The sequence below is a fragment of the Manis pentadactyla genome, chromosome 11 (assembly GCF_030020395.1).
Source record: "Manis pentadactyla isolate mManPen7 chromosome 11, mManPen7.hap1, whole genome shotgun sequence".
Taxonomy (NCBI): domain Eukaryota; kingdom Metazoa; phylum Chordata; class Mammalia; order Pholidota; family Manidae; genus Manis; species Manis pentadactyla.
Window position 1 is genome coordinate 54,561,652 of NC_080029.1, and position 22,083 is coordinate 54,583,734.

General features: G+C 35.8%; 2 protein-coding genes across 7 annotated transcripts in view; one reads left to right on the top strand and one right to left on the bottom strand.

The window, feature by feature from the left end:
• The window catches only part of TOGARAM1 (TOG array regulator of axonemal microtubules 1), a 68,360-nt gene extending 49,866 nt beyond the window's left edge, over nucleotides 1-18,494 (bottom strand). For 3 of the 4 annotated variants that reach the window (XM_036881350.2, XM_036881349.2, XM_036881348.2), the window contains exons 1-3: nucleotides 16,256-18,493; nucleotides 5,011-5,167; nucleotides 2,193-2,327 (exon numbers count right to left, since the gene is read on the bottom strand). In XM_036881350.2, coding sequence (XP_036737245.2) covers nucleotides 2,193-2,327; nucleotides 5,011-5,167; nucleotides 16,256-18,298 — 2,335 coding nt within the window. In that variant the 5' untranslated portion in view covers nucleotides 18,299-18,493. Of the gene's footprint in view, nucleotides 1-2,192; nucleotides 2,328-5,010; nucleotides 5,168-16,255 lie in introns of all 4 variants that reach the window. The other variant, XM_057488487.1, reaches the window with a different exon arrangement.
• Nucleotides 18,495-18,745: 251 nt separating this feature from the next.
• Nucleotides 18,746-22,083, top strand: part of KLHL28 (kelch like family member 28) — a 38,535-nt gene continuing 35,197 nt past the window's right edge. Inside the window, exon 1 of one of the 3 annotated variants that reach the window (XM_036881354.2) lies at nucleotides 18,746-18,875. The gene's annotated coding sequence lies outside the window, so the exon portion shown is untranslated. Of the gene's footprint in view, nucleotides 19,044-22,083 lie in introns of all 3 variants that reach the window. The other 2 variants (XM_036881352.2, XM_036881351.2) reach the window with 2 other exon arrangements.

Consider the following 22,083-nt stretch of genomic DNA (forward strand, 5'->3'; position numbering starts at 1 on the left):
GCTCCATCTCTAATTCATTAGCAATTTTATTGGCTCTAGATTAGCAATACAGGGTGATCACTATGTCTAAAAACTTAGGTGAATACAAAATAAATGGTTTATTCATATTACATTAGTATTCATGACAGAATGATCTATTTTTGAGGCTTTTTGGCCACCCTGTATATCAGAACCCAACCATTTTTCATCACTTTCATTGCTTCCTCTCTAATAAAAAACCTATCATCTCTCAACATTACTATTGCCATAACCTCCTAACTGGTTTGGTTTATATCCTACCCCCACTCCTGCCAAGTCTATTCTCTACATAGCAGCTCTGATCCTTTTAAAAGGTAATCAGGTCATGCTATTTCTCTAAAAAACTCGCATGCCTTCCCATAACACTCAGAATAAAATCCCAAATCTTAAAAATGCCCTACAAGGCTACATGTTATCTCCTATAATTATTCCCCCCTCGCTCATTCCACAGATCTCCATGTTATTCCTCCAATAAACCAAATATGATCCTACTTCAGAGCATTTGTATTTTGTTGTTCTCTCTTCCTAGAATGCTGTTTCTCTAGATGGCTCACTCCCTCACTTCATTTAAGTTTATGCTTAAAAGTTACCACTTCAGAGAGTCCTTAACTATTACATTCTGTCCCCTTACCCTGCCATATTTTTCTTCACACTGATTTCCATTCTTATATTTCATTTATTGTCTATCTTCTCCTCTACTAGATTTTGATCTTTAGATTCTAGAACAGTGCCAGGTTCTCAATAAATATTAGAGGGATTGGCAATTAAATGCTCAGTAGCGGTGGTAATGGAACACTTTGGTGTTGTTCTTGACCTTAAAGTGAATTCTAATATTTTACCGCTATATATTTGCTATAGATATAAATAGCTATCATTAATCAAGTTAAGAAAGTTATTCTTAGTTTATTAGTAGTTTATAACCATGCATGGATACAGAATTTTAGCTGCATCTACTGACACAATGATATGGTTTTCCTCTTCCTATTCTGTGACAAAGTTAAACTACAGGTTTTTTTTGAAAACTCCTTAGACGAAATATGTAACACACAAATTTAACAAACATATTACTAGATTTAGTTTGCTAATACTTTATTTAGTATTTTGAATTTCATAAAAGTGAGACATGACCATCATTTCTTTTCCTTTATTCACTGACCTTATCTAGTCATTGTATTAATGTTATATTCACTTCATAAAATGAACTAGGAAAACCTCTTTTTATTTTTTAAGTTTGTGTAAGAAATGATATACCTCTTCCTTGCAGGTGTGACAGAACACAAGAATAAAAACATCTGGGCCTGGGGTATTTTGTTTGTTTTCATGGGTAAAATTTTAAAATAAAATTATTTTAGAGATTATAGGTCTATTCAGGTTTTCTATTTCTAATTGAGACAACTTTCAGAGGTTTATTATGTTATTCAAATATTCTGTATCATCTAATCCAAACTTCTTTTTCCTACTAGCATTTGTAGATTTATTACTTTTCTCCCTGTAATTATATGAAATTACAAATATACACTCACATGCATATATACACACATTTAAGAAAAGTTTGCGTTCTTAGTGAACTATTCTTTTTTCGTTAAAATGACCCTCTTTAGCCCTAAAAATGTTTTTAGCTTTAGTGTGCATATTTTCCCTAACATCAGGATTTATATAACTGATTTGAGTATCTGCCTATATATCTGTTTCCATGCTTTACTTTTTCCCATTCTATTTTAATGTGTTTTAGGTATGGTTCTTAAAAATAGCATTTCAATTTTAATACATAAAATAAAATGAGATCATCTCTGTTACATAAGTAGTAAGTTCTGTCCATTTATATTTACAGTGACTATTGATACATTTGGTTTTAATTCTACCTTCTTATTTTGTGCTTTCTATTTGCTGTGTTTTTCTTTATTACGTTTTTCTTGTCTTTTATTATCTTTTCATTTTACTCCTCAACTAAGATAAAAGTCTATTTGTAAAAACCTTTTAGGGGTTCCCTTAAATTTTCCTTTAATTTTTTTGAAGATTTTCCATAAGTTTTAATTTTAAGAATTAAAATTACAACAACACCTTTTCTTTTTGTGATGAGTCTAATTACACAAAATAACATATGAAGCTAGATTTGGAAATCCCACATAATATTTATATGTATCATGCATATTCAAATAAACTGGAATTTAAACCTTTATCCTGATGACTGTTAGTAGTTCCCAGGTACTGCATGTCAGAGTCCACACTGCCAGTTTTACCACATATCTGTGAAAATCCAACTTGTGTACATTTCCCAGAAAGATTTGTCTGATAAGTCCCAGCAGTGCCTTTGGAAGAAGAAGAAAAACATAAAACTTAACTTTATTTCATGAATACACCTAATTTCACAAATGTTGGTGTCATTTGTGTAGAAATAAATACAGGAGTATATGTACAATCAGCCAGACAGGTAAGAAAGGGATAGCACTTGCTACAGGCAGATCAGACAGATCCAATTAGTGGTAGGTGTTAAAGGACAGAAGATAGACTAGTGTAAGTACAGAGAAAAGTGTATTGAAAAATATGAATAAAGGCAATTTCTTCCTATACATTCTCCCCTTTTACCATGGAATGTTTCTCCAGACCTGACTTTCCTTCCTCCCAATATTTGTAGTATATACTCTACCCAAGAAGTTCTACTGCAGAACTTTTCTACTTTCTTTTTTAATATGTAAGACAGTATTCACATGGTTTCCAAACTCATCCAGGCATATTTCCCAGATCCTTTTCCCTCTCTTACGGCTGGTTAAGGTTATTTCTGGGCAGAGGATTAAGTCTGAAGAAAAAGAGGTGACAATGACCTCTCTGGTGTTCAGTTTATTTGTTTACACAATAAGTGGATCCCTTATAGTTCTGAGATTCTATTTTTTTTGAAAATTCTCTATGATTTCGCCCCTTTATCCTCTACATGCTGGACATCTTCTAAATTAATCTCACCCCTTGCTCTGGTTGTACTTTCTCCCTACCTGCAACAGTAATAGTACAGCTTCCCTCACTGCCAATCACAAACTCTTCTTTCTCTTCTTTAAAGTCCAGCTCAAATCCAACCTCTTCTTAGAAATTTTGTAAACAATTTTATACCAATGATTTTCTTCTTTCTTGAATCCCTGTGTACTTATCCAATCTAGCATTAGGTTATATGCTGTCTTATTCTCCAGTTATTTAAAAATTGTACAACTATGTAAGAGCTTCTCAATGGTACAGAAACTATGAATCTTTTCTTGCATTTCTTTTTCTCTATTAAATAAACATTAAACTACACAATCATTAAAACATTTCATTTTTGTATGAAATATTATGGAATTTTACTGCATAAAGATTTATAAATTCTCCAAAGATAAATATGTTTTTTCTAAACACTGCATCTGAATTCAGAGTCAACAAATTTCAATAACTAGTAACATTTGGATATTAAATAAATGTCAACATCTATAATGAATTCAATGTTTATCTTATAAATGATTTTCCCTTCCCAACTGGTTTTGTTTTGTCAACACATTACCATTTTTCTACCTGGATGCTAAGTCTTGAAATATTTCTCTACTCCCCTTCGTCATCTTTTATATCCAGTCATCACATATTCCTGATAATTCCTTTCTATTCCATTTATAAACAAGTGTATCATCCTTAATGAAAAAATCTCCATTAGCTGCCCATAGCTTACAAATACAAGCTAAAATTTTTGAGCCTAGCACAATTGTTTCCCCATATCCCAATTATCTTTGACCATCTAAAATGAATCTTGCCTTTACAGTCCCCAAAATATCTCAAGTCCATTCCTAAGATAAGCCTTTGGTCTCCTGATATCTCTCTTAACTAAATGTATCATATACATCCCCCAAAAGTGCAATTCAAGTAGTATCTCCTTCTTTAACACCTTATCTAACTGATATGGTCCAGGACAATGACTGTGTCCTCTGAACTACCGTAATATTTACTTTCTGTACTACTTACTTAGGCAGTTAAGCATTTTTCCAGTTGCTCTTGTCAAAAAACCTTAGAGTACTCTTGACTTACGTGTCTCACACTCCATTCCCAATTCATCAGCAAATCACATCAACTCTGCCTGTGACATATAATCAGAATTCAGTTATTTTTCCTACATTTACTGCTACCCTGGTCAAAGCCTCCATGAACTCTAGCCTGGATTAGAACAACAGACTCCTTGTTTTTGTCCTTGTCCTCAGTCTACTTTAAATGTAACATCCAAAACAAGCCTGGAAAGCATAAAGCAACTGTTATTATTTCTTTCCTCAAGATGTTTCTCTCTCAGAATAAAAGCCAAAGTTCATTTAATAGCCACTAGGCCTTATAAATAAGGACTCCTCTTATTTCTTGACTTCATTTTCTACTTCTATTCCCCTTATTCAATTTCATTCTAGGTTTACAGCTTCTTTAATCTTTCTCAAATATGTCCTATACTCTGCCTAACGTTTCCCTCTTCCTGGAATTACTTACTCTTCTCTCTTGATATCTATGCAGTTTGCTTCAAATATTCCCTTCCAAATGCAGCATTCTTTCATCACATTATTCAAAACAACCCCTCCCCCATAGTTCTCTTCTCTGCTTTTTCTCCATGACATTTATCAGCATCTAACATACTATGTTTGCATTTATTTAATATTTGCTTTGCCCCAACCAGAATGCAAGATTAAGCAGAAAGTCCTGTTTTGTTGACTGCTATATCCCCAGTAGTTAGAAAAGTACCTGACATGTAGGAGATACTCAGCAAATATGGGTTGTTGATTAAGCAGATATTGTCTTGCATTACTACTTAAAGGGTTTCAGTGAGAAACCCAGTGTCTTCTGAGACAATTACATCAGAGTCCTTTTTATCAGATCCTTATGAAAATTTATTGAATCTGAATTGTCTACTAGATTATAAATCCTATGAGCTCTTGAATGAACTATGAGGTTTAGAGAAATCTTTAACTTAATTCAACATGTCCAATGCCTGCACCTTTTACTTACCAGCAGCACATACTGGAAAAGACTCTGGGTTAAAATCCCGATAATTCTGAAATAAGTTTCTTGACACTCTTTTTCTGCTAAAACATAAATCATCATTGACTGTCATTCCTTGAGAGGGCTTTAATTTTGGAGATGGGATGAAATCATATGCTGAAAACTACAAGAACAGAATAATATATTAGCAGATTTGTGTGAAGTCTACTTGGTAATAAATAAGACAGAATAATTAAGACTCAATTATGAAATTCAGATTAAAAGAAAAAATTAAATTTATCAAAAATACAATGATACAACACATATAGTATGATATGTTAACAGTATTTTTCATTTCATGATAGAAATACTAAGTTTTTCCGTCTTTCTTACTACTTCACTCCAAACCTTTTCTGATCTTACCTTCCTACAATACACAGCTAGCAGCTAGGAAGGACAGAATGCAAATGACAAAGAGGGAAATGACAACTTGTGAGGTGAACCTGCTAACCACTGAACTACAGAAACTCCCAGTTGAAATGACAACTTGAAAAAGAAAAGCACATTTCAGGTTCAGCATCATAGCCCATCACACTCTGCCATCTTTGAATATTAGACCAAAAATGCCAATTGAAGGTCACCAATCAGCCAGTATCACACTAACTATTACTACTGAGGCAAATTTATTATCCATAATCTGCAGTCCAAACATAATGCACACCTTTATCCCTTAGAGATTTTCTTATGGTAGGTCTTTTAGTTAAAATCAAGTTCTTAAAAACTTACATGTATTTTTTATTTTCCAGTTCTTTTTCACATACCCCTTTGGTTCTTAAGGTACAAAAATGCCAGGATGGAAATTTTGAAGTTCTACCTAACCACAGTTAAAGAAACTAAATGAGAGCATGATTGAAGTGTTCAGAATTCTTTACCAATGATGACACCAATTGTTCTAAATCACTTCACATTCAACATAGCTGCAGAACATTAAAAAAACTGAATGAATAGACAACAAATTATACTGACTGTCTATATATTTGGAGCTTAAAGATACAGAAAAAACTAGACATGTGGTGAACTATAAGCCTTCTCAGTATGCTTCCTTACAAACACTTCCAAGTATCAAAAAGCACTGAAATACAATAAAATTAAAGATATGCCTATTTAAAAACTCCTTAGCTGCTTGAACATTATAGTATAAGACTATAAAATGCCAAATATACCTCAGATAACTTGTTATTCCTCATTAAATTATGTGGAAAAACCTGCTTACTCCTTCAAAAATTAACCCAGAAAATCACTGAGAAATAAAGAATGCCACAGATGAAAAAGGCCTGACTTTACTTTCTCAAAGCTTAACATTAACAACTCCTATGACTGATTGTATAGTAGTCACTATTAAAAGGACACAATGGAGTAAACATGGAACAAAATACAATTTTTGATTAGATATATTAAAAAGAAATACTAACCCAGTTTAAATAGTAATCCAGAAATAATTCCCCAATATGGAATATATCTTACATTACTCTGCAATTAATTTCTCCTTTCAGAGAACAGAATATTAGTATGCATGCCAGATACATACAACTAGTGGTGGTGTAGTGATGGGGACAATGCAGGCAAGTGGAAGTGGTGGAGAAATGCGTGTGTGTGAGAGTGGCGTTTTCAAGAAGTCAAGAGATTAAGTTTTGCTATAAAAAATCTGCAGATGTTTGAAAGCAAACTATAGGACATACCAATTATTATTAAAATGAGAGACTCTTTTGATCTCTCTTAAAAGTAGTCAAATGATTTTCATCAGGATAAGCTTTGATGGAACTAAATAATGAATAAAAGGGAAAGGGAAGTTAGAGTAAAAGAGAAAAGTACAGGTAAATTTTGAAGGAGTTGTGACCTAAATTTACGAAATGTGAATCAGTCTGTTTAGAGCACCTTAGGACTCTTAGGAACACAGAACTGAGTTTTCAGTCTTTGAAGTTTGTATCCAAAATTTAATTCATGTAATTCCTTAGAGTTATAGTACATGAAAGTGTTATAAAAGGCAAGTTTCAAACTAAATAGTAACAATGATTTGTAATTCAGTGTTATCTACTATTTCAATCTTGCAGTTTATTATCTTGAACTTTGCATTTGATTTCTTATACATATTTCATATAAAAAGATTTCTTTGACCAAATGCCTTTCAGTAGTGTCTGTCAGGGGGTGTAAAAACATCATAAAAATAGTTTTAACTCTAATTTTGGTAGAGTTAATAGCAAATTATCAGTGAAAGACCTAATTCAGAAGCCACCTACACTCTGCCTTTATTTAATCATATAAACTTTATCTTGACCTCCAGTTTTGGGACCCTTTCATCTTCTACCAGTTCTTTTTGGTTTTACTTGGACTGCAACCTGTCCCATACTGGTAGCCATTTAAAGAGTTTATTACAATCACCCAGTTACCTTCTGAAACATCTTTGTGTGTTTTTCTCAAATCACTTTCTATGCACACTTAAGAAAACATAGTTGTAATACTATGTATGTTTTATAGCCACCTCATTTGGCACTTAACATTGTAATATATTTCCCATGTTGTTAAAACCTCTCATAGAGTGATATAAACTTTATTTACAAAAGTAGTAACTGCACATTGTAAAAAAAGCAAACGTTATAGAAGTAAATAAGATATAAAATCAAATTCTTCTTTGGCACCCCTTTCGTTAGAATCCTATTGATAAACTCTGTTAACAGATCTTTTTCTGTATATAAACAATCTTCCATAAGTTAAAAAAAAAATAGATCACATAATATTCTTACACTAAGTAAATACTCAGCATATTGCAGACATCCTTTACTGTTAATAATATGTATCTCTTTATTCCTTTTAACGTTTGCTTAGCACTCCATATATGATTGGATTCACAGTTACCACTGGTGGACATTTCACTACTTTTCACTAATACAACCCCGTAGTGTTATGCTTGTGTATCTCTGTAGGACAGAAGTACTAAAAATAGAATTGTTAGGACTAAGGATATAAACTATTTTTAGAGTCTGCATAATATTCTGTTGGTAGGACATGCCACTCTCCTATTATGCAACATTTCAGTTGCTTCCACATTTTAAAAATTTTGTTAAGGAAGAAATTTCAATGAAGAAAATAGTGCACATCTGGCTTAAGACAGCGCTGATAGAAGATTTGGTAGACCTTAGAAAGACTGTCATGTATGTTACACAGCTAAAATACATATATTTAAAACAATGAAAATGGTTTCTTCGATACCCTTAGGCTTCCTACACAAGGGCAGAACACTCAGACTGAATTCTTTGGTAGCTATTAGCTAATGAGTTTGCCCATGAAATGTGCAAACAAGACTACTATGCCTGATCTGTAATGTTTTTTCCTCTTTTCTCATTCCTGGTTTTACCTTGAGTTAGCTTCTCAGCTGACTCTCTTACAAGTAAGAAAACAAAGGGGTTCCTGCCTCCTTGTTTGATGTTTATTTCTGGAAGTTTCTCTAACATACTGCCCTGCTGCATCTTAATAAGAGACTCAAACTCATCGTCTGAAGTATACCTTTTCTGAGACTTGGGAACTTCAGTCTTCAGTTAACCTTTCCTCACATAACTAACTGGGCAATGGGCAATATGGCTCTTATACAGTGAATCTGACTCTTGGTAAAGCCTGTTTCTGGTTCTGATTTCGACTGAGCACATGACAATAGTTTCCACACAGATGGCAGCAGTGGTGGAAATGGGTTTTGACTGTATGGTCTAATAGGTGATTTCTGTTGGCTGAGAGTACGGTAGTCAGGCAGCTGACAGGGAATGTGGAATCTTGTTTCCTTATTGGTATGTTCTGAATATGTTTGTTTTTAAATGTTACTGATATGAGCTCAAGTCCCTCACTCTTAATAAGCAGAGCCCTCTTCCTCCATCCCAAACTTAAGGTTTTTGATGTTTACTTATTGTGGGACTAATATCTGTCAATATCTACAAAAATCAAATTCTCTACCAAAGATGAAAGTAAATAAAATCAAATATATAACACAGGGATTCAACAATTACCCATATTATTGAATCCTTACCCCTTCTAGTGCAGTTACTGTCTATCAATGGTATTACATTCTGTAAGGTATTACAGAATCATTGACTATATTCTCCATGCTGTGCTACCATCCCCGTGACCAACTTACATTGTGATTATGCATTATTGTGCCCCTTTATCCTCTTCACCCCTCCACCCCAATCCTTTCCCCTTGGTAACCACTAGTCCCTTCTTGGTGTCTATGAGTCTACTGCTTCTTTGTTCCTTCTGTTTTGCTTTGTTTTTATACTCCACAAACAAGCGAAATCCTATGGTATTTGTCTTTCTCTGCCTGGCTTATTTCACTGAGCATAATACCCTCTACTCCATCCACGTTGCTGCAAATGGAAGGATTTCTTTTCTTTTTATGGCTAATAATCTTTTCTTTTTATGAATAATAATCTATTGTGTATATGTACTGTATCTTCTTTATCCATTTATTGATTGATGGACACTTAGGTTGCTTCCATATCTTGGTCATTGCAAATAGTGCAGCAATAAACATAGGGGTGCATATGTCTTTTCAAATCAGGGATTTTGTTTTCTTTCGGTAAATTCCTAGCAGTGGAATTGCTGGGTCAAATGGTATTTCTATTTTTAATTTTTTGAGGCACCTCCATATTGCTTTCCATAGCAGTTGCACAAATTTACATTCCCACCAACACTGTAGGAGGGTTCTCAGCTGTAGTGCCTTTTTATGACCTACTTTTTGAAATCATGTATCATTATTTCTAACTTTATTTCTTATAAGTGTGTCTTTAAGTCTTGACACATTCAAGGCAAGAAGAACTGGACTCCAACTTTTCAAGGAAAAATTTCAAAGAATTTGTAGAAATATATTTAAAAGCAACACACTCAACAGTGATGCTTCCTTGATGAACCTAATGAATCTAACAGTACTTAATTATATGTTTTTGTTTCTTTAGCTGGTTAACATCCTGAAAAGATTGGTACCTGCTTCTACCTTAAATTCTGCTGCTTTATCATAATTAGATACTCAAGTTATATATATGGTAAAACTTTTCCATTTTATTAATAAGAAATATTTTTTGAGCAAACAAATAGGTTTATCTTGTCTGTCAACAGAATTAATCAGAATAAACTCAACTAGAACAAGCTCCTTTCTAATTAGATTATTAAAATCATTATTAACAGGTTAATTGCTAATGTCACATTAAATTAAGCAAATCCCAAAGAGTTCTAAGATTTCCTTACTTATTATGATTTAAATGTACTGTTTCTTTAGGGAAAAATATAGTCTTTCCAAAAGCTGTACATTCAAGACAAAACACAGACTAGCTGTGAGTTTAATGACTTTGGTCACTAAGTAAAGAACAAGAAAACAAAATGCTCTTAAACAAACTTAGAAGTTTTAATATTTGGTATACAATTGTATAGAAAAAGCTCATGTAGAAATCCTATTTACGATGGCTTTTTGGACAAATCAAATTCATTTAAAAACAGCTATTTTATCACATATAAAAATAATATTGATACAATAAAGTTGTGCAAACATGAACTTGCTTTCTCATGAAAAGTCAAACTAAATTTTTTAAATTTCCTTTCTGGTTTCACAGGTTGGATACATTACTATCATTCCTATTCAAAATACAAAATTTAAAATCCTGTGTTCCATTAAATTTTACAGATAATACCTTTTTAAAAAGGGATCAATTTTGAATGGATAAAGAAGATATGGTACATATATATAATAGAATATTTTTCAGCCATACAGAAAAAAAGAAATCCTGCCATTTGCAACAACATGGAGGGATCTAAAGGGTATATTACGCTCAGTGAAATAAGCCAGGCGGAGAAAGACAAATATCATATGATTTTATTTGTGGAATATAAAAACAAAGCAGAACAGATTGAACAAAACAGCAGTAGACTCATAGACACTGAGAAGTGCCTAGTGGTTACCATGGAGGAGGGGTTAGGGTTGGTGGGTGGGGAGGGTGAGCGGGATAAAGGGGCACAGTAACTCTCAATCATAATGTAAGTTGTCCACAGGGATGGTAGTAAAGCATGCAGAATATAGTCAATGATTCTGTGACGTCTTTCTATGTTGAGAGTAAGCACACTAGTGGGGGTGAAGATTCAATAATATGGGTCTCTGTTGAACCATTGTGTTGTGGTATCTGAAACCAATATAAGATTGTACATCAATGGTGCTTCAATTAAAAAAAAAGGATCAATTTTTATAGTACCACAAATACTTAATGCTTAATATAGTAGCTTATGTTGTAATTTTCAGGCCCTTAGTTAACTTTAAGATTTTAAACTAATATAAAATTGAATTAAGAAAAATCTGTAGATCCTGAACAATTTCTAATTCAGGTAAAAATGGAAATCACTGATCACAAATGTGATTTTAATTTAGCTTTGTCTCATACATTATAGAATAACCATTAAATAAACAGGTTGAGGCATATATAAATGCCTTTGGATGATGTTAAATTCATGGGTTTTTTTGCCTCTTAAATCATTATAAAAAGGATTAAGAAACATGTTCTCATGGAGACAATGAAAGACAGTTTTTAGTTACATGACAATTTTTTCTCTATCTATGAGGAAACAAGAAGCTGCTTTCTTTGGGTAAGGTTGTACTTAAGGTATAGTGACCCTGCCCAGAGTAAAAAAGTTAGGACAGGGAAATAAAAATATGTATATAAGATAATGGATATATTTTGTCCATTTATCAAGAGAATTGTTAAAGCTTTTTTTTAAGATGGTAAAATCAATATAATATATACAGTCTTATTTAATATTCTTTTAAAGTTTAAAAAATTACTTTTAAGTTTTTTAATACATCATCTACTCTGGGAATAGATATGATTTTGACAAGCATTAAAAAAAGTTTTTCAAATACTTCAAGGACCCCCCCCCCCCAAAAAATAGTGACTACTTATTGGAAACAATCCAACATCTACGCTGATATTAGATATGGTTTCAAATGTTGTTCATGATTTTGACATGTTTTAAATCTGAGGGATTTTCTTACTCAGATTCTTCAATCATTTTAAAAAGAAAACTGAAGACCACTTATTGGAAACAATTCAACATCCAAGGAAAATCTCAATTCTTAGGATTAAGTTCACATCAAATACATTAGCACAATTTAATAATTTCAGGCTATTACCTTTAAATTTGTCATATTAAGGATTCTAAATACTTCCCACATTTTCCAATACCCTGAGCCTCTATTTTCTATTCTCAGCTTGCCTCTTAGTTTACCAGAATATGGAAGCTTAATATTAGAGCACTGCTCTCAAAACGTGGGCAACAATTCAGCAGTGCCAGCAATATTTAGATTAGACCTATAGTCTCAGATCCAGACAAACTGAATCAGAATCTTTATCCTAACAAGATCCTGAGGCAATTCATATGCACATCAAAGGTTGATAAGCACTAGAGCTCATATCTTCGACTTAAAAAAAAAAACAAAAAACTTTTCTGTATCTTAAGTCATGTCTCTTTGTTTTACCTTCAGCTCCAGAGGAAAAGACTTCCTTCTTTGTTCCAAAGCTAACCTCTCTCTATACCTGCTTTCTTGACTCATTCAAGTCTTTATTTAGGGACATTAATTCCTTGCTTTTACCTCTCAGTTAAGATTCTCAAAAATGATTATGGGGACTGAATTGTATGTATCTTGCATACCTAATATCTACCATACTACAAGACACAGTATACATATTGAATTCATAGGTGGCTCCTTTCTCTGCCTCTGTTAGGAAAAACACATCTAATATGGTAGCCAGCTAGTGATTCCTGACTACTTGACTCCACTAATTCATTAAAACACTCATAAAACACAAAAAGAGACACAAATTTAAGAGTATCATAGGAATCTGATTATCAGTCTGTGATATGTCAGGACACAAAAATAATTAAATGATGGAAACAAAAACAAAGTCTGAATAGTCAAAAGTAAGAGAACAGTTAAACAGGCCATGATATAGTATGATTCAATATTAGATAGCCATTAAAATTCTACTACAGATAATTTGATGTTAATGGAAAAAAATAGTCATGATAAAGTAAGTGAAAGTGGGAGACTCTCATGTAGAGAAAAAAGACTATCGTATACATAAATTGAAATTATACTTGGGTATAGGTAACAAAATATTCACTACAGTGAGTCCCTCTTTCAGTAGTAAGGCTGCTGAGACATTTAAATTTCTTCTTTGTGCGTTTTATCTTTTCCAAAGTTTCTATAATTAGCACATACATAACTTTTTTACAATCAGAATAATTATTAAGAGAAAATTAAAGAAAGAAAATTAAGAGAAAAGTCCCTTCAAAGTTATTTTATAAGCAGCAGGCTGAATTAATGTAACAAGTCATGCTACTCAGTATTCATTCTCTTCAATCTCTCCTGCTTCTAACAGTACTAATGCGCTTCCTTCAAACTCTCCACTTCTAAAGCCTTGTTCTTTATTGGTTTTCTTCCAACTCTTAGGCACCCGTTCTCTTTGCCTTATTTGGTTCTGTCTCCTACTGCTACTCCCTAAATGGGGTTATATGTCAAGACTGAGTCTTAAGCACTCTGCTCTTGCTCTGTATGCCCTTCACTGGAAAGCCTATCCATTCTGTTTCAGCAATTACTTCTCAGAATGTGACTTCCAAGACCTATACCTCTAGTTGTTTCCTTCTCTTCAATAGAAGTCTTCAATATTAACTCAACTGGAATGTTCTATCTTCCTCCACCTAAAATTCATTTCCCCTCAAATTTAACTTCCTCTTTCTGGGCCTTCCCATGTGTATTCATGAATCCATTAAGCATTTTGTTACCTCAGTCAAATTTTAGAGGTATCTCTCTTTCTCTCCATCTCCAACACTTAATCATTAAATCCTTTAAATATCTCTTATATCCATCACTTCCTTTCCACTCTAATCCAGATGTTCTGCTAATCCTCATAAACTCAATACCTCATACCTAAAGTAAACCAATAAGTGTAAATCTAATTGCTCTTCTAAGTCTCCAGGGTCTAGTTCAAATTAAAAAAAAAACAATCCTAACACTGCTACTGTTATCAACTTCCTAAAACAATGCTTAAAAAACAACCCTGTATGCAGTCTCAAGTCACTGTTTAAATAAAAAGCTAAACTCTTCATCCTGGCATTCAAGAGTCTCCAATCCAGCCCCTGCCTCCCTCTTGTAACCTTATTTTCCACCACTACACTATAAAAACCATCTTCAAGCAAACTAATATATTTATCTTTAAAATAAGGTATAGGAGTATGTAATTGAAACATTCATGATTTTCTTTGGAAGCTTTGCTGTTTCGTGTCACTAACCAATGCTGTATGTAGACAAAACAGAATTAAGAGATTAACAGGAGACTGCAAATGTTAAAGCAGAGCCTGGGCAGAAGCTAGAAAAAAATCAGACCAGGGGCCATTCTGGAAAAGGCAAAACTATGGAGACAATAAAAAGGTCAGTGAGTGGTTGCCAGGAGGTGAACAGGTGGAAGAAGCAGGGGGCTAGAGATGAACAGGCAGAGCACAAAGGATTTTTAAGGCCATGAAAGTACTCTATATGACACTGTAATGGTAGATACTGGGCATGGATATATTTGTCCAAACCCATAAAATGTGTAACACCTAATGTAAAACCGTGGATGTTGGGTGATAATGATGTGTCAATGTAGGTTCATCAGTTGCAACATATACCACTGTAGTGCCTTGGGATGCAGGGTGAGGGGCTGAGTATGTGTGGGGGTAGAAACTGTATGGAAAATCTCTGTACTTTGTCAGTTTTGATGTGAAACTAAAATTGCTTTAAAAAATAGTGTTTATTAATTAAAAATATATATACATGTACTTTAAAAATGGCATACATAAAAATGTTTAAATATTTAATCCCTATCCTTCATTAAGATAATTTTCAATTCTACTAATATAATAAATGGTATGGGTAAGGCTCATTGGTCAATACTAAGAACACCGGATAAAAGGTTGTTAGGGTATTCATAAGGTCTCAAAGTTATACCACAGATTATGGGCTAAACCTTTATGATGACATGGTCTGCCTACACCACATTAACCAGATGGTAAAATTTAACATCACCAACAGTGGAACAACCTGATACCATATGCCTGTGCCTCCTGATGTGATGTAACATGAAGTTCAGTTACCTCCAATGTAATACTTTTGGTAAAACTGCTTATCTTGAATATATTCATAAGGAAACAGTCAGATAACTTAAGAACTTGGGAAATTCTACAAAACAACTACCCTAGACTATTCAAAAAAGTCAATGTCTTGAAAAAACAAGAAACAAACAGGTGGGCAGATTGGTCTAGATAAGGAACATATTAGCCCATGAATCTGATTGGATCCTGAATGATAAAAATAAAACAAATACTATAAAGCACATTTTGGGGACAGTTGGAGAAATTTAAATACAGGCTATATATTACATATTACTGAATGACTATTATGTTCTCAGGTATGATAATGATATGATGGTTAGTTATAAAGGTGAAAGTCATTCTAGGAAATAAATGCAGAAATATTTAGGAGTGACATGTTAAGATATCTGCCCTTTCAAGTGGCTCAGCAACTATGGAGCACATATGACAAGATGATAACTGGTACATACAGATAAGGTATATGGATATTCTCTGTACAATTCTTTTAACTTGTCTATAGCTGTCATATTTTCAAAACAAAAACTTTTGAGGGGAAGAAATCTCAGTTCAGATGTCACATCTCAGAAGACTTTTTTGACTTTAAGTGTAATTATTTTTTTCTATTTTCAGTATTCCCACAGGACACTTTATACTTAGATTTTCAGAACTCAGCAAATTTTTAACTGCCTGTTTACATGTCTGACCTTTTCCCTAAACGTCATGGAACTGGTCTCACCGTTACTCCGAAAACTTAGCTCTGTATCTGGCACCTAAGAGGTATTTAGTGTTGTTGTATGAATAGTATAACATGCCAAAGTGACAGGCCAAAACCAAAATCCAGGTATTGAATATATCACATTGTGCCTCAAACCTAATCAAATCCATCAAGCAGGAAGTCTATTAGATCTGTACCATATGTGATCTGTGCTCTACATCAGCATTCAAATTGATTTAAAAACAAAATTTAAGGACCCTCAGCAGCCTCATCCTAAGTCATTACAGGAATATTTTCAATTTAAATTCTTTCTAGTTTCAACTCAAGGAAATTAGAGAAGATGCATACCTGTTCTATATCCTTGGAATTGGAGGTCTGGCTTTCTCCCGTGACTCCAGGCTGCTCATTTTCCCATGGTAATTTATTTTTTCCTTTTCCTGCGCTTAAAACCCTTCGGGTACAAACAGTTGGACTGTAAGATCCGTAAGTTTGCATGCTATCCCTCACGTGGTCACCACAGTGACAGTGTGCACTCTGAGTCCTGTTACCAGCCAAAAGCCAGTCTGTATCTGCTCCATGTGCCAAATGACTTGACCTACGTTGGACAGATGATGGCATAAGTACTGCATATTCCACAAATCCCTGTTCTGTTAACCTTGGGAGGGTTTTCCTAGCCAATCTGGCCTGTACAGCGTTCATCACTCCATCTCCATTATCCTGCAGTTCAACAGTATCTACAGCTTTGAAAAGGATGCTGGTTTTACCTGAGCCCATGGATGATGCCAACACAGCAAAGGCTTCGAGAGCTGCTTGGCGTACCCTGCGTTTGCTATCTACAAGAGCTGGGGCAAGATCAAAAGACAGTTTGGATAAATCAAAATCCTCACTGGGATAAGTCAGGAGGGAGCAGATGCAAATGTTCACCACCTCCTCTCTCACTTTGGAATGCTTATGTTTGAGATGTTCCAGGAGTAAACAAAGCACTTGTTGAGGACCTACTTCTTTCATTAGCTTCAGGAAGATTTTCACGTATTCTTGTTTGATCACCAATTTGTTGTCTGCCAGCACTTTGACAGAAGCTGCTATAACTTGTCCCAAAAACTGTTGCACCTGCTCTCCAAGGCGAATAACCAGTACATGCAGGACCTGAAGTGTACCATGGACTACTCTGAAGTTAGAATCGTCTAACAAATTGTACAGCAAGCTAATGAAACCAACAAGACTAGAATGAGGGGTAGAACTAGGGTCAAATCGTCCCATCACCTGTTTTAGTTCCTCAACCGCCTGAGTTCGGTTCTTATAATCTTCTTGATCTAACAGTCTTGAATGCAGCTCCTGAGGAATAATTCCAAATTTTAGATTGCTGTTGCAAAGAGTCACTGCACAAGGAAGGGGATCTTCAGGGAATCTTGAGGCTTCAAGTTCCAAATAATAAGGAACCTGGCTCCCAAACTGGGACTCCAGGCGGCGATTGTAATGTCTCCTCAGAGCAGACGGCAGGCGAGAGATATAGGACTGAAACTTCTCTTGGCCAAGTCGCTCCCCAATCTGTTGAAGTGCAGAGAAAGCTGTCTCAGATTCCTCTTCTATTTCCTGATCGCCAAGCTTGCGGGCTAGAGATATTATCACCTCGGTAAGGTCTAGGCCGGGCAACAAATCCTCAGGAGTAAGCAAGACAGGAAATAGTAGTGCTGTGGAAGCTCTAAGTCGGGCATCACTACTTTCCAGTCCTTGCTGTATAAGCGTTCTCAGCACCTGTTCAGAACTACGTTTCAGACATATGTTCAGGATCTGCAGCGCATCTTTCCGCAAGGCTGGATTCTCTTCTCGCAAAGAAACAACTAGCTGAGGCAGAAGTGCTAAACTAAAAGCTTCCTCCAGTTGGCCTGCCTCCCCTTGACCCCGGAGAACGTCTGAGAGGAGTTGCAAGCTGAGTCGCTTTTCATCACTACCTCCTTCCACAAGCACTCGGCTCAGGGCTCGATACAAAGCTTCCTTCCTTCGGGGGAAGCCCAGTCGGCCGCCCCGCCGCGGCAAAGCAGCCTGCAAAGACTGGAAGGCCTCGGAAGGGTCTGGCACGGTCCGAAGGAGTTGAAGAAGCCGAGTCTCCTCTTCATCTCCCCCTGACAAACCACCTCCAGACCCGGACCAACTACTGGAGATTGCCTCCGCGGACATCAAGAGAGTTGAGGACAGAGGCGCCAGAGGTGAAGGTGTCGGGGGGCAGGAAGCTCCAGAAGCTCCACGGCAGCAGTTTTTCTCGCCTCTCATGGTGTCCCCACCTGGACTATCAGTCTCTGCGGAGGAAAGACGGCCGGGGCTTTGGAGGCGGTAAGCACAGAGCGTTGGAAGGGGTGGCAAGAGGAGTAGCGCGGAGAGAGCAGCCGCCATAGAGCGTCGTCAGGTGGCGGAGGCTGGAGGACACCATCGTCTCCGAGGGCTCGAAGGAGCCCGGCCTTTCTGTTCCTCTCCAAGCCCCAAGCTGCAAAGAAGGAAAAGGAATGGCTTCAGCCTGCCGCCAGGCTGTTTCTGACTCCCGCAGGATGCCTTCGGCAAAATGGCCCCCGTCCGAGCCCCATTCCCCACACTGCCACTGGGCGTAACCAAGAGCACCACGTGACAAAACCGATCGCTTCCATGGTGATGTACCCAGCGCGGTCCTCTTAACCCGGAAGTCGATCGGTCGTGATGCGTGCTGGATCATGTAGTCTGTGTCAGGTGCTAAGAACAGCCGAAATCCCTAGGAAAAGGAAGAACGTTTCGAACGCAGCGAATAGAGCGAACATATCTACAGCCCTGCAGGCGAAGAAGGGTAAAAGCTTGGGCGGAAGTGACGCTCTCCTCGCTCAGGGCGGAAGTTCTCCGCCCTACCGTAAGAATTGGGGTTTGACTAGAAGTAAGCCAGGATCCTGCCCGGTTGTCCACGGCTCCTCCTCCTGTCGCTGCTGGCGTGATTCCTGGGACTCAGGTATTTTTTTTTCTGCCCTCCTGCAGCGCAGGCTTTGGCAGAGTTCTCCCGGAGAGCCGCCGGTGCTGGAGTGACAGGTAAAGAAATGAATGGGACCCTGCAGGGAGAGAGGCGACATCTTGTGCAGGGCTCGTTTACCGTTGCAAACGCGTTGCTCTACAACCCAGAGTAAGTTCGATCCTTTCCTCCTGCTGTCCGCTTACCCGGACAGGAGATCCAGACCTGGGCAAAGTCAAAGCTCATGTACTTTTTTTCAAGTCCTGGTCTTTGAGGCTTTTTCTCTCCCGCCTTCTCCCTACCTCCTTTTGCCTACTTTAGTTATCTTCTGGTTACTGGGAGTTAATAATTTTCTGTCATTTTTCCTTAATCTCCTCACTTTAAGTTCGTAATCTGGAAATAAATCTATTTTTCCCGATACCTGACCGCCTTTCCCTTACACGTTCTCAAAATTTAATGCAGTCCCTCTGTGGGACTCTCCTTCCATTCTCAAAATCTCCTAATGTAGTACGTCTGTGGGATTCATCCTTTACCCACTCCGTTCTCAAAATCTAATGCAGCCCTTCTGTGGGACTCTTCATTTGCTCCGGTTTCCTCTGCCGCCCCAACCTCCCTGCTGGATCCTGACGCGTCTCCGCAGCCTTTCAGTCTCCTGGAAACGGAGATTGCAAAGGCAATTTCAGTTGCAGTAGAAGTTCTTGGCATCACTGCCCTAAGAGAATTCTGCCGTATAGATTGCGGGCTAATAATAGACATTTCTTTGTTTTAGGTGAACTGTGAATTTCGTAAGCATTTTCTTTTTGTACATGAAACATAAGCGTACACAATTGAAAAGCTCAAGTATCTGGTGTGAGGCTAAATTCTTTGGATTGTGGAAGATAATTTTTTTTTGAAGGATAGCACAATTACTTTTGAATGACCCAGTGAGAAAAGTTTGAGTATTTAAAGTCTTTAATTTATGCGCTTTAAATACAAGTGTTCTTTACTCTGTACCACATGGGATGTCTCTTAAATATTTTTAAGTATTAGAATAATTAAGTCACAAATGCCAAAACGCTTTATAAATTATGTTGCTGGAAAATGCAAGTTCAAAAATAATTTCTGTATATTTTCTTAAAGCTTGAATATCACAGATTCTTTTTTTTTTTCTTTTGGAAGTAGAGTACATGTCAATGAGGGTATCCTTATGTTTTGGTTTAGGTTCTAGGTTACTGCTTTGGTGTTAGTCATTTTGGGGTTTAAATGAATCTGCATAAATTTAGTTTGGCTATATTTCAGTACTCCCCCACCCTCTCACACCCTGGCCTTCCACCCTTCTGTCCAAGAAACCCATTATTTTTTTTTTTCCATTTTTAGGGGTAGGGGAGTGAAAACTGAGGGATGATTGTAGCAGTTGTCAATAAGAAGGAAAGTCTTGTTCTCAAATTTCCAATGTAAGAAGCTCAAATTTATAGTTTAACTCACATATGTTCAGACTTCAGGAACCCAATTCAAACTAAATGAAATAAGAGAATGATGTACCTATACGCATTAGAATCCCAGTTTATGTTGGTAAGAAGATAACCCTTTCCAGTAATCAGAAATTTTAGGTTGAAAATCCAGGCCAATCTTTCCTATGGCCAAGAACTTGGGAAGCCAAGTTAATAAGTAGAGGATGAGTGGTAATCATGGAATCAAAGAAAAGGAACATGGAAAGTCTTAAATATTTTATCATCAGAGTTATGATAGAAACTTAAAAATTACCCTTTCTCTCTAAAGAGAATACTTTTCAAGGGACTTGGATACTTAAACCGACCAGTTATCAAGTCTTTTTTCTTGGGACAAAGCAAAATGAGTCTTTGTTGTGACCTCTTTTCTCAGGACCCTGTAGATCACTAAGTTATAGATTGCAACTTAGTATATTTCTGTTAGATTAAATTTCCTTGATAAAGACTTGGAAGATGCATTAGTGGATCTCCATGGTAAATATTTATGAAATAGGACTTTACCAGAATCACACATCTTACTAATTATCTTTTAGAATTATTTTGTGGGAGATAAATCTCATCCATTTAATTTATATTCTATTTATCTTTTACAAAGCATAGTTTTCAAAAACTTTATACTTGAATTCTAGGAATACAGGGAATTCTAGGAATTGTGTGTTGACTAGAATATTAACTCATTTAATCCTCATAACAAGGTTTTGAAGTTTTAGCTACATTTGTACTATGGCTCATTTTTTTTTTTTTGGTATCATTAATCTACAATTACATGAGGAACATTATGTTACTAGACTCCCCCTATCACCAAGTACCTCCCACATATCCCATTACAGTCACTGTCCATCAGCGTAGTAAGATGCTGTAGAATCACTACTTGTCTTCTCTGTGTTGTACAGCCCTCCCCATGCCCACCCCCAAATTATACATGCTAATCATGGTGTACTATGGCACATTTTATGTATATTTATGTTGGAAAGTAATTGGACAAAGAAAGTTAAACTCAAATTAGTCAATATAGCAACTTAAAGTTTGGCAAAATTTTTGTGGAGGAGAGTATTGAAGCTATAGGTAAAATAAGATTTGTCCGTTATTAATCATTCATATCTTTTATTGCTGATTATTTTATTACATAATTTTAATCTTCCTTTTTGGGTTTCTGCTCTGAACCTTTTTAGTTTCTTGTGTGAGCCAAAACTTTAATAAGGCTCAGGAATTACGGGATTATTTTCTTATATGTAAGATTAAACAGCTTTTCTTGATGTATATCAGTGATATATTTCATTTGCTATTTGCTTAGGTTTATGTTACAAAGCCATTGTGCATTTCTGACTACTATAATTTTAAACAGAAATCCGATTTTTATTGCATCTTAAGCACTAATCTGTAATTTCACAACTATTGCAACCAATTTTTCAGTGGATAGACTAATTATGTAACTTTGATGTTTTACTAGATGTAGTAATGGCTTTGGGGACTTATATTCTCCTGTGTTATTTCTGAATCCATGATATAATGATTTATAACAAGACTTCTGAGTTTGCTTTTGTTTTTCCAGATATAATGAAAGTCAATCTCAGAGAAAAGGAAAATATGCCAACATGTTCCATAGGCTCACTGATAAATTTATATGCCATCATTTGTTGAATTCTTCTGTGTGGAGATTTGAACTGTCAAAAATTTTAAAGTGTTGCTGTGATAAAATATTTTCCTAATTTCATGAATCACTT